Raw genomic sequence first — 13,411 nt, 5'->3', positions numbered from 1 at the left:
AAACAATCTCTGCCAATCCCACACACTTTTATTGAGTTTTACAAATATAGGCAGAAATTAAACGCCTATTTAGAGAAAGTACAGAGATAGTTCAAAAAACGAACAAGACTGCTGCCTCTAGTTCTGCATGTTAGTTTCTACCCAGATGGACAGCAGGACCTGTAAGCAGCTGGGGATGGGACTGCTTTACCTCTATCATGGATATCAGAACAAATAGCCTAGAGGAACCTCCATTCAGAACTGGATGCTGCTCTGATACAAACTTTAGTTAAACTACAGCCCATTAAGATAATTTGTGATACCTCTTGGATATGATGCTGTTTGGTTCTTCTTTAGAGTGGCCGGGAAAAAACGTAATGACAGAGGGGAGCCAGGTGCTGGCCATACAGTGTAACTTTTCCACTATGATTTTCTATTTCCAGTCACTTGCCTGAGGCTGCAGCTACAGCAGTATTGTCCCCACGCCTCCTGCATGGCTCAGCAACAGTGCTGCTGACCCAAGAGGAAGATTATGTTTCAAAACACCTTGCTAACCGAGGCTGTCTTAAGGCTGGGCTTAGCTAAAGGGTGGTGCAGAGGAAAAGTGACAGCTCAGATGGTCATAAATGGGGCGGTCCACCACAATCTTCAACTGTCCCCTAAATATTGTAAACAGGAACATGAAGTCCCCTTACTCCTGCTCACAACTTCCTAAAGGACCAGGTATGAAAGAAGTGAGATCTTTCTGTAAGGGCACAACTTTCTTGACTCCCTCAGGGCTCAAGAACCTGTGGCCATGACCCACCTGGGCCCCCGCTTTCCTCAGCACCATTAACTTTGCTGGGAGACCTGCCTCACTCAGCCCACCCTGCGCAGGGCCTGCAGGCCACCATGTCCCACTGGCCCTGCTGTGAAGAAGTGGGCAAACTCTGAGGCAGTGGGTGGGGTTGGCAATGGCCCCACCGGGGTGCCGAGGCCTGTGGGGCAGCCCCGGCCCTCGGAGGGTCAGCTACACCCCCTGATCTGTGAGGGCCCATGGCCCTGAGAGCTTACCTAGCACGGCAGGTGGAGGCCGTTGCGCGGCCATTGCACCCTGAAGGGACACTGGGGGCCTCGGCACAGCACGGCACCGCCACAGGTGCCAGCAGGGCGGGAAGGCCTCGCCGGGCGGGGAGGCCGCCTCACACCTCCTCACGCCTCGGCCTGGGCCCGGCGGGACAGCGCCTCCCCCGCGCCTGCAGGGGGCGCCCCGCCCGCCCCTCCCCGCCACGCGCGGCCGGCAACCGGGGGTGGGTGGTGGTGCAGTGCGCATGCGCGCTCAGAGCCGCGGGCTGTGGCGGCGGCGCGTGCGCGCTCAGAGCCGGCGGGGCGGAGCTCCTGCTCACCCTGGTAACAGTACCGCTGCGGGGCCGCGCCCTGCAGAGGCCTTCCCACCTCCCCTTCTCCCCCATCCTCCCCCCCCCGGCCTCTGCCGCCGCCATGCAGGGCGAGGACGCCCGGTACCTCAAGAGGTAACCGAGGAGGCTGGCCAGGGTGTGGGGTCGGCGTGGAGGCGGCTGTTGTTGTGGGGTGGAGACGCGGCAGGTTGTGGTGGGGGCTGGGCGTGGGGCTGTGAGGCACGGCAGGTTGTCCTGAGGGGTGGCGCAGCGTCGGGTGGGGCGCTGTGAGGTGTGCGAGGTTGTGGGGTGGGAGACTGAGGTGCTGCGGGCTGTTGAGGGGGGTTGGATGGGAGGTTATGGGGTGGGGGCGTTCAAGGGAGCTGAGGCTGTGGGGGCTGAGTGGGAGGTTGTGGAGTAAGGGGGCAAGAAGGGGCTGTGGGGAGATGATGGAGTGTGGGGCTGAAGTGTTGCAGATTGTGGTGGGGGCTGGCTTGGGGATGAATGGATGGGTGGGTGGGGAGATGAGAATGGAGAGCGTTTTGAGAAGGGAGATTGTGAGGTGAGTGGAGGCACTGGGTTTGAGGAGTGACTGTTTTGGGGAAATGGCTGGAGCTTGTGTGGGGAGGAAGGTGGGTGGGAGGATTTGGGGTGTGTGGTTTGGGAATAGGTTCATTTGGGGCAGGCTGAGGGGTGGTTGCCTAGCCTGGTGGACAGGACACTGGCAGGCTGGGTTAGGGATGAGTGGAGGTTATAAGGTGGGTTTAGAACAGGCTCAGAGATAGGGTGGGTGGCATGCTGGTGGTAACTGGTTGAGGGAAGGTGGCAGTTTGGAGGGACGCACTGGTTTGGGGATGGCTGTGGTGGCATTTTGTGGTGTACATTTGGGATGAAGCACTGAGGTAACAGCAAGTGGAGAGGAGAATGGATGCCATTAGGAGATGAGAGGGGAGGGTTGTGTGGGTATTAGGAGTTGGGATGGGACAGGTGGTTGCTTTGGGGAATAAGCATGCTGGGCAGGGTATATTAGACAGTAAAGGAAGGTTCTGGGTGCAACTGGAAGAGATGAGCTGATTTGGAGGAGATGTTAGAACATGGCAGATTAGGGGGGACAGGTAATGAGTTAAGACAAATGGAATGGTTTGAGAGTTGGGATGGTAAACTGAGGGTGAGAGGATGAGCATTGTGAGGAATGAGCTGTAGTATGAGTCCATGTAAAAGCAGATGAGGAGGAAGGATGGGATGAGAAGGTAGGGGATAAAAGAGTGAGATGGAGATTGCTGGAGAGGGTGTGAACAGGTTGTGTTGAGCAGTGGGAGGGTAGGTTGTGGTTGGAGAAGAGGCAGCAGAGTATGATTCGAGGCTTAAAGATGATAAGGTGACCGAATGGGTGGCAGAAATAAAAATTAGCTAGGGATGGGTTGTGGAGGGGGAGCATGGCTAGATGTTAGCAGCATGGGTAAGAAAGGATAGTGGGTGGAGAGATGATCCTGAGAAGTAACCATGATGTATAAAGTGGGTGATTTGGGTTTGATGTTAAGGATGTGATGATGAATGGTGTCTATATCTGTCGATTTGGCAGTGAGACCATTCAGCCTAAAGAATAGGGTCCGAGTAGGCAACTATTGGATCTCCATCAGTTGTTTCAGAGTAAAAGTGATAGCAATCCCAAAAGATGTCAGGCCATCTAGGCCTCTGTTAAGATTTGGTGTGTGAACAGTGTCACTTTCTCCTACCATGCAGGTGATTTTATTCATCACATCTTGAATCCTGTGGAATTCCTGGTCTCTCTTGCTCCCTTTTTTTTTTTTTATTTTATTTTTTTTTTATTTTTTCCAAGTTCCTTTCCATCTTATTAGGATTTGCAGGACTTGCTGTTTAGGCTGTCTGGGTTATGTCCCCCCTCATCCCCCATGCCACATATTAAGACCCATAGTAGGAAACAGTAGGGGAAAAAAAACCTCTTGATAATCTTTGAACACTAGTTGTGTGATATAAATATGATAACAGGTAAAAATGAAATGGCTGCCTGTAATTAAATGAATATCTGTAACTAGAGCAGTGTCTGTTTTTATCCTTGCGTGTTCTGTTTGTGCCATCTTATGTGATCTTGGAGGAATCTTCTTTATTTTGTAGTCATCCCTGCAACAAGGCTAGTTTTCTTTTTTTTTAGGGAGCACAAACCAAAAAACATCTGTGCTGTTTAACATGACTAGGCTTGTGTGCAAGTCTGGTATTCTTCTGATCCCTGTTTCCCTTTGTCATCCTCCATGAGCAGTCCCCCTCCCACGAAACCTGACTTGTTAGGATTTGTTACTGGATTTTCAGCCTTATCCATGTGCACAATTTGTGCCACTTGTAATTAGGATAGTTTGGTTTTGCTTTTTCCCCCGAAGGAATTAGTTAATAAAGGGTATTCACACACCAGCTTTGGTTATGTGAGCTCAGCTAGCACAGCTTTTATCCATAGAAAAGGCCTTCCTGTTTCAGCCCTTTAATAGAGCAGGATTCTTGCTGACAAAGCAGGCAGTGAAGTGAAAGGATGAGCTGATTTCTGTGAGAGCTCCTCAGTGCATTGCTGCTTATACCAGTTATGGAAATGTCTGTAGTTTTAAATGTTTTATGAAATGACTAGATGCTTACAAACTCAAGATTGATAGAAAATCAATAGAGTAGATGTTTGTTGATTTGGGAGGGGGAGGGGGGATTTTTCTCTCTAAATAAAGATATTTTTTTTTTTGTGATGCTGTCAATCTGAATGTGGTGGCTTACAAATGGAAAACAACTTTAGTGGCTGGGTAGTGCATTTTAGTGTAGGTCTTCAAGCAGTTCACAAAGAAAGATATTTTCAGAGAAGGAACTTGAATGTGAATTGATTTGTGACTCTTAGCTAGGAAATAGCTTAAGTCGGGAGGATGTTTATCAGTGTGACAGGGCAGAAAATCTCTGTGTCTGTAAGTTCTTTGGCTTACCCATCTGTCCCTCTTATGGAAAAAAATAAATATGGGAAATGCTAAAACTGTTTAAGCAGTCTTAGGCTGTGGATTTGCTGGTCACTAAGCTCATCAGTAGTTTACTGCTGCCAAAAGGAGGAGGTCTCACTCCTTCCTCTTATCCCCGCTCATAGATAGGAAGTGTTATTCCCTTTCTATAGAGCACTTTGATTCCGTAACACATTGAAAAACTCCCTTTGCCCAAAATGTGAAGAGTTTTCTGTTGGATTGCCGGAAGCGGCTGTGAAAGGGTTTGACAAGCCCTCATGCTGAACCAAGAGGTGACTGCCAGGAGCAGGGAAAACATGGGAAGACCTAATCCTTCTCGCAATGATGAGCTGTTAGTTCAGCTTAGTTCTTGTAAAACGATACTGAACTGCTTCAGGCCCACTTATTCTCTACTCATCCTTTTCTTTATACCTGAAAATATTACTAAGCTGTCACTTATAGGAGCTTTGACTGTCAGCTTTGAATATCACAATTTGCAGTTGGGATCTCCTGGTAGGTCTAAATATGTGGGAAATACAATTAGGGTGAGGAGTGAGAGCTGGTTTCTTTTGAAATAGATTTGACATAAGCTTTCTGCCCTGCAAGGCTGGACTTTGTGAGCACAAAGAACGGACTGTAATGAAGCATCTGCTTCAAAGTACTTTTAAAGGAACAAAACCAAGTATCTTCAAAAATCTTAAGTGATAAATGGAGTTCTGCTACAATCTCATCAAGGAAGATGTTGCTCTTTAGCAGTGAGCTATCTTTGTTTGCCCTGTAGTTTTATGTTCTTGTAGGATGGTAGTTGAACTAGGCTCTTCATTTCCCACAGCAGACCTTTCTGTGGGCTTTTTTGGGGCAACTGTATCTCAAGAAAAAGGTATTTTTTTGTAGTTGTACTCTGCCAAAGGGAAAGCAGCTGCCATAGTAGCTAGGTAGATAGAGGCACATTTTTCAAACATGTTCTGAATTTTCTGAGAGTGGTTACACTGAAGGCTGCATCAGGATTTGCTAACATTTCCAGCTCTGTGAGGCTGAAGTACTTTTCCCTGGTCTGATTGACCCAATACCATAGCTAGCTGCTATCTCATTTATGCAGCTACAACTGCTGGTGAAGCCACCTGTAAGTCTGTTTATTGACGTGATCTGTCTAAAAAAAAAAAAAAAAAAAAAAAAAAAAAAAACCCAAACAAAACCAAACCCAACACCCAAACAAACCCCCCAAACAAACAAAAAACCCCCACACGCACCAAAACCCAAGCCCACATTAGGGAGTTATTTTTAATCTGCAGTGTTTTAGCAGCCTGGAATATGGCATGACTGTACGTACTCTGTTGGCAGTACCAAGGGGAAAAGAGGCAAGCGTCAGCTTTACCACTGAAAACAGAAATGTGCAGCTGTGTTCTCTGGATGTGGTTCTGCCATCACTTGAAAACAGAAATGAGATATATTTTCATGGCCTTTTTTAAATCCATGGCCTATCCTCATGGCCCTTGTATCTCTGTGTGGACACGGAGTTGCTGGCACAAAGGAGGAGAGAGCAGGACAGGCCCTTTTGGCAGTGACATAACCAGAGTGCTTTCTTGGAGAACGCTTTTCTGAAATATCTGTAGCTGTAGTGAAGCAGGTAGATATGCTTGATTTATACCTGTTGATGGCAGCTGTTGATCTGGTAATCCTCTGAGCCTGGCAACAAACACAATGAGGTGAACAGTAGCAAAGAGGTTTTTGCTTCTGGAGAGAATAGTTAATTTGTAATTAACTCTTGGTAGAATTTTAACTCTTAAGATTTAGCCAAGAGAGTCTTTGAGGAAAAACTTCCATTTGTAAATGACCGCATTAAATTGATGCTGTCAGCAGAAGATTTCTCACTACCAGCAATGTAACAGGAAATCAACTGGGAAATTCACCATCTCTGTGAAATGCATCTTTTTCCTGATTGTAGTTCCTTAAGAGAGTTGGGAGAGTTAAAAATCTTCTTTACTTGACTTGTGTGACTAAGGCTTGACCAATGGGTTGGTTGTTTTTATATGTACTAGAGGTAATAGTCAAGAAAATGCCACTAGCACTAAGCTTTGGTATGGCTGTGTGAAATGAAATATGATGTGGAAGTAGGGCAATGGTTGGATTTAGGGTCTGAAGAGAACAGAAGACAGATCATTGTTACTGACGTATGTTCTGGTATGTTTTCTGAGCTTTTCATTTGACCTGTAATTAATTTTTTTTTCTTCATGGCAGGAAGGTAAAAGGAGGCAACATAGATGTGCATCCATCTGAGAAAGCCCTCATTGTCCACTATGAAGTGGAAGCAACGATTTTGGGAGAGCTGGGAGACCCCATGCTGGGGGAGCGCAAGGAATGTCAGAAAATGTAAGGTCATAGCAAGTTTTCATAGCTCTTTCTGTTTTTCATACAGCCATAAATTCAATAACCCAAAGTATCAACAGCCTGTTAGAATTAATATGTTCTAATCTTTACAAAACTTAGTGCTAGATTAGTGGAAGGTTTAGAAGCCAGGAAGTAACATGTGCCTTGGAAAGTTAACATCTAAAACACATGTTGTGAACTGCTTTTCATCCATGTACTTTAAGGTCTTTTGTAAAGAAAAGTGATTCTTCCCATTTTACGTGATGTGAACTTGAGGTAGAGAAAAGTAAAGTGATTGGTTCCTACTCAAATGATGATTAATGTTGGAGCAAGTAATACTATTGAACCTTATGAGTCTTATGGTCTAGCTGTTGGATCTCCTGTTGGTTGATCTGTCACCCCTGCTAGTGATTTCACTACAGTATCTGTATTTCAGTTTTGCCTGATATTTTTTCTTTAAGTGCATTAAAACATTCCACATTGGAAAAGCCCAGAGAACCATCATAACTTTAGTTTCCAAGCTGCAGGTTTGGACCTTTCCTAGGTTTGTTTTTTCTCTATACCAAATTCTTTTTGAAAATTTGAGTTGAAGTGGCTACCTGTGTGAGTGCATGCAAGAAGAATAATTGAGAAAGCAAAAGAGAATCCTTCAATTCTCTCAAATTTTTGAAGATATCAGAAACGTGCATCTGTTTTCAGATGAATCAGCATAATGTGCATCTGCAATGTGGTGGAATTCCTTTTTGATCTATTCTATTGTTAATGCCCACAGAGGTTTCTTACTGCTCATTGCTTGTGGACCTGGCTGCAGGTCTGCCAGAGTTAGGGGAGACTCCGGACACTGTATCTGCAGGCACTGCAAGAGAATCTTCCTGTATATTAAACACCCATAGCTGTTTCTCATTTTGGATTTTTTGTGTATGTGGTACTCCTTTACAGTCCTGTGTGCTTTTCTGGGTTGTATTGCAAATAAATTACTGGGAGCTGTGTCTAAGATGGTTATAAAGGATCTGTTCATACAGCTGCATTTAGTGTTGCTGCTTGTCAGCTGATGAACAGTTATGCTCTGTCAAATCTGTTTGACAGTTACATGCCATTTGGAGTTGTAGAAAGCCACTGCTTTGATGTTACCTTTGTAAGCCATGGTGGGGGTATCAGGATCACTTCTGCTTCAAGAAGTTAATGACTATGTAAACATAAATCAAAGGACTAAAGACACAAAACTGTAAAATCTGAAGAGACTTATCTGTGTTGCAGCATTCGGCTAAAGAGTCTTAATGCAAATACAGACATTGCTTCCCTGGCTCGAAAGGTGGTTGAAGAATGCAAGCTCATTCACCCCTCCAAACTTGCAGAAGTAGAACAGCTGTTGTACTATCTGCAGAACCGCAGAGATGCCTCAGCGGGAAAAGGTAAACAAAGGAATAAAGTAGCTCAGAACTGGGGTGCTTCAGCATTGAAACAGCTACTGTGTGAGGTTTTTCTAGCTGAGGTCCTAACTTGCTGGATGTACAAGTTCTCTGGAGATAATGAGAGTGGGGAAGATGTATAGTTAAATCACACTTGGAAAAAATTAGTGTCTTGGACCAAGACTGGGGGGCATTATCTTTTTAACAACCAAAGGTTTGGGGGTTTTTTGTTAGTTAAACTTAGTATTGATGCTTCTTACTGGCTGCCTTCTGATTTAGCAGGACTTGAGAGGTACAGATTCTGTTATTTAGTGCAGCCTTTTCATATTGCATCTGCACTTGTAGTGACATCAAAAGACTATATGAGGATCTTCCTAGAAAGATCTCTGTTATCACCTGTTGCAAGGGTAGGTAGTGTTCCCAGGCTGAATTTGCACTGTCTGTAAACCTGGAGCGAGGAGTTTCAGAGTCTGACAAGCTTTGGTACAGTGTAGCAGACAGTTTGGGGTAATTCTCTCGTCTTGTCGTCTTAAGTTCCTGGTGAACAAGTTACTGAGAACAATAATTCTCTGATGCCAAGGCATTTTGGCAGTCCTGTTTATATCTTAAGTTCATATTAAACTTTCTGCTCAGGGGACAATATCATATTTAATACCTGATCCTGATTCTTGCGATCATGAAACTGTAAGCTCAAGTTGGATTCTTATTTTAATGGGATGAGTTTAAAACAAAGATTAAGGGGGCGGATGACCTTATTGCTCTCTACAACTACCTGAAAGGAGGTTGTAGCAAGGTAGGGGTCAGTCTCTTCTCTCAAGTAACAGGCAATAGGACAAGAGGAAATAGCTTCAAGTTGCACCAGGGGAGGTTCAAGTTGGATATTAGGAAAAATTTCATCACTGAAAGGGTTATCAAGCATTGGAACAGTCTGCCTAGGGAAGTAGATGAGTCGCCATCCCTGGAGGTATTTAAAAGACTGCAGATGTAGTGCTGAGGGACATGGTTTAGTGGTAACTTTGCAGTGCTAGGTTAACAGTTGGACTTGGTGATCTTAAAGGTCTCTTCCAACCAAAACCATTCTACAATTAATGTTAGTTATATGCTTTGATTGTAACTGCTTTGGGTGTTTTACCCTGTTTTATTCTGTATGTGTGTCTTGGTGTATCACAGGGAAGCTTTGCCACAGTGTACAAGCATAATCAAAACTGCTGAGGTATCTCACTGTGGAAGTGAGTTTTGTCAGTCTGGGCTTGCACTAAGGTTTATTACCCTCTGTTTCCCCAGCTGACTAGACTGTAACTGATTGTTTAGACTGAGGAGTCAAAAGGCATCTGAGGGTTTATTTTGCTCCCTCTGGGCTGTTCAGCTACAGATACCTGACATACCATAGCTGTGTTAGTCTGACAGGTCAGCTGGACACAAAAGGACTTTGACCTTGATATAACCAGAATGTTTGCTATGAGAATACTGGATATGTTTTTCATCTGTGAATATGCATAACTTAACTGCAACCATGTCTTTTTCTTTACAGAAAAGAAAGAGAAATCTAGTAAGCCAAAAGATCCACCCCCATTTGAAGGAATGGAGGTAAATATTGGTGCTAGAAGAGAAATGCAAAACCCATTTACTTCTTAAGTAAGCAGTTATATAAGGGAAGGGAGGGAGAGGAAATGCTGAATTCTGGGGTTTTTTTGCTTCTTGTTTTTTAAACAAAGAACTTGGTTTGGAAATATTGCACAATGGAATAAAAATCATCTCCATAAAGGGTAAAATATTTGACTTGCATACTTCCCCCTCCAACTATAGCACACAGCAGGACAGCAAGTGAGGTCTGGAACATCGGACAGGACGCAGGGAGTCATGTCTGAGCATCCTTTGTTTTTTGTAATTAAATCTTCTCAGATTTCCTGGTGTTCATTGGCAGTGACTCTGGATGTGTTGATTTTTTTTCCTTGTATTTTATTTTTTCCTAAGATCATAATCAAAGCTGTGCGCTCTTTTGTCTTGCAATTGAATAATGTTCTGATTGATTTTCTTGAATTGACATCTCTCTCTCTCTCTCTCTCTCTCTGTGAAACCCCTGCTTATGACTGCTTTCAGATTGATGAAGTTGCCAATATCAATGACATGGATGAATATATTGAGTTACTGTATGAGGACATTCCTGACAAAGTGCGTGGCTCTGCCCTCATCCTGCAGCTGGCTAGGAATCCTGATAATTTGGAAGAGCTGCTTATCAATGGTAATTTTAAAACCCAAGTGTAACTTCTCTTAATGTTGTGCTGTTTATTTGTGGTACTTTCTTCTCAATGGAAAAGTAGTTCACCTTTAATTTGGGATTTTCTCTAGTTTACTAGGCTTTGCTTCTCGAGACATAATAAGCTGGCTGTCAAAGCCCAGTTGGATCTCTCTACAAATGTGTGCTTCTTAGACTGTTCTTAGGTGGGCCTAACACAGAAAGCTTCCTGGCCTTGATAGACTTCAGCTGTTTTTTTTTTTTTTTTTTCTGATCCTAGTTATTTTGATGCTAAAGTAACTTCAGTTGGCATTGCTGCTGGAGACAAGAGAATGTAAAGCTGTATCCTGAAGATCAGGACACTTGCTCTGAAAATGGGATTTGCAGGCTGACATAAGTGTAGATGTTCAGTTTCCAAGAGAATTAATAAATCAAATGTGGATGCATCACCAAAGTATTCCACTAGCACACCATACTCTTTTAGCTTATGGATCCATTTTGAAATCTTAATCAGAATGCATGATAGGACATTCACATTGCTGTCATTTTGTGTCTGCGCCAGGTGCATTTTGAGAGCTACATGAGTGTGGAATAGCGTGTGTTTTTAAATACATATGTGTACATATATATACATTCTCTTCTGGGTGAAAAAAGGACCTGATACTTTGTAAAGGTGTCAGACAAACAAAAGATAAGGGCAATCCAAACCAGACCTCCAAAGTAATGGTAGGTTTATGTCTTGTTAATTTAGTAATTTTTTTTTTTCCTTGCCCACCTTTGTATCTTTTACTGAGCCCTTATACCCCCACATTCCTTGAGTAACTGATGACTTCAATGTATAAGGTACCCATCCTGTAATGTCAGCAAGTAAGATTATTGTAAGAATCTGAATGGGAGGGGAATGGTAAGCCATCAAATAATGGCTTGTCCCCATGTGTTGTTGCAGATATTCTAGTGCTTGAAATTACCATAGAATCATAGAATCAGTGAGGTTGGAAGGGACCTTTAAGATCATCAAGTCCAACCATTAACCTACCCTGATAAAAACACCACCACTCCTAAACCATGTCCCTAAGCACCTCATCTACCCTTTTCTTAAACACCTCCATGGATGGTGAATCCACCACCTCTCTGGGCAGCTTATTCCAACGTTTAATAACCCTTTCAGTGAAAAAATGCTTCCTAATATCCAATCTAAACCTGCCCTGACATAACTTGAACCCGTTTCCTCTTGTCCTATCACTTGTCGCCAGGGAGAAGAGGTCAGCTCCCATCTCTCTAAAACCTCCTTTCAGGTAGTTGTAGAGGGTGATAAGGTCTGCCCTCAGCCTCCTCTTCTCCAGGCTAAACAACCCCAGAACCCTCAGTCGTTCCTCATAAGGTTTGTCCTCCAGACCCTTCACCAGCTTTGTAGCCCTTCTCTGGACACGCTCCAACACCTCAATGTCCTTCTTGTAGTGAGGGGCCCAAAACTGAACACAGTACTCGAGGTGAGGCCTCACCAGTGCCGAGTACAGGGGGATGATTACTTCCCTAGTCCGGCTCACCACACTATTCCTGATGCAGGCCAGGATGGTGTTGGCCTTCTTGGCTGCCTGGACACACTGCTGGCTCATGCTCAGCCGGCTGTCCACCAACACCCCCAGGTCCTTTTCTGCCAGGCAGCTTTCGAGCCACTCCGCCCCCAGTCTGTAGCGCTGCATGGGGTTGTTGTGACCCAAGTGCAGGACCCAACACTTGGCCTTGTTGAACCTCATACCATTGGCCTCAGCCCATCTGTCCAGCCTGTCCAGATCCGTCTGCAGAGGCAATCTACCCTCAAGCAGATCAACACGCCCCCCTAGTTTAGTGTCGTCTGCGAACTTACTGAGGGTGCATTCAATCCCCTCATCCAGATCATTGATAAAGATATTAAAGAGAACGGGCCCCAGCACCCTGCCCCCCCCCCCCCCCCCCCCCCTCCTCCGGGGGACACCACTCGTGACTGGAGACCAACTGGATTTAACTCCATTTACCACCACTCTCTGGACACGGCCATCCAGCCAATTTTTTACCCAGCAAAGAGTATACCTGTCCAGGCCATGAGCAGCCAGTTTCTCCAGGAGAATGCTATGGGAAACGGTGTCAAAAGCCTTGCAAAAATCCAGGTAGATAACATCCACAGCTTTTCCCTCGTCCACCAAGTGGGTCACCTTGTCATAGAAGGAGATCAGGTTTGACAGGCATGACCTGCCTTTCACAAACCCATGCTGACTGGGCCTGATCACCCTGTTCTCTTGCATGTACCGTGTGATGGCACTGAGGATGATCTGCTCCATGACCTTCCCAGGCACCGATGTCAGACTGACTGGCCTGTAGTTCCCTGGATCCTCCTTCCGGCCCTTCTTATGGATGGGTGTCACATTTGCCAACCTCCAGTCAGCTGGGACCTCCCCGGTTATCCAGGACTGTTCATAAATGATGCACAGTGGGCCAGTGAGCACTTCCGCCAGCTCCCTCAGCACCCTTGGATGGATCCCATCCGGCCCCATAGATTTGTGCACCTCCAGGTGCTGAAGCAGGTCCCTCACCATTTCCCTCTGGATTACAGGGGCTTCATTCTGCTCCCCATCCCTGTATTCTAGCTCAGGGGTCGGGGAATTCAAGGAACAACTGGTCCTACTGCTGAAGACTGAGGCAAAGACGGCATTAAGTACCTCAGCCTTTTCCTCATCCTTGGTTACTATGTTACCAGCCCCATCTACTAGAGGACAGATATTATCCTTGGTCCTCTTTTTATCGCTAATATATTTATAGAAACTTTTTTTGTTGTCCTTGACAACAGAAGCCAGGTTTAGCTCTAGCTGAGCTTTGGCCCTTCTGATTTTTTCCCTACATCGCTTCACTACCTCTTTGTAGTCCTCCTGGGTGGCCTGCCCTTCCTTCCAAAGGCCGTATATCCTCTTTTTTTTCCCTAAGCTGCAATACTAGCTCCCTGCTTAGCCAGGCCGGTCTTTTTCCCCGACAGCTTGTCTTACGGCACACGGGGACAGCCTGCTCCTGCACCTTTAGGACTTCTGTCTT

At 45.2% G+C, this 13,411-nt stretch overlaps 1 protein-coding gene across 1 annotated transcript in view; it reads left to right on the top strand.

The window, feature by feature from the left end:
• Positions 1-1,455: 1,455 nt before the first annotated feature.
• Positions 1,456-13,411, top strand: part of KIFAP3 (kinesin associated protein 3) — a 76,141-nt gene continuing 64,185 nt past the window's right edge. Inside the window, exons 1-5 of the mRNA XM_082484711.1 lie at positions 1,456-1,490; positions 6,575-6,706; positions 7,961-8,115; positions 9,644-9,699; positions 10,213-10,354. Of these exons, the coding sequence (XP_082340837.1) occupies positions 1,459-1,490; positions 6,575-6,706; positions 7,961-8,115; positions 9,644-9,699; positions 10,213-10,354 (517 nt within the window). The 5' untranslated portion in view covers positions 1,456-1,458. The remainder of the gene's footprint in view (positions 1,491-6,574; positions 6,707-7,960; positions 8,116-9,643; positions 9,700-10,212; positions 10,355-13,411) is intronic.

The sequence above is a fragment of the Vanellus vanellus genome, assembly GCF_965231255.1.
Source record: "Vanellus vanellus genome assembly, chromosome: 5".
NCBI lineage: Eukaryota > Metazoa > Chordata > Aves > Charadriiformes > Charadriidae > Vanellus > Vanellus vanellus.
Note: the sequence above shows the minus strand (reverse complement) of the source record. Positions and strands in the feature narration are given on the sequence as shown.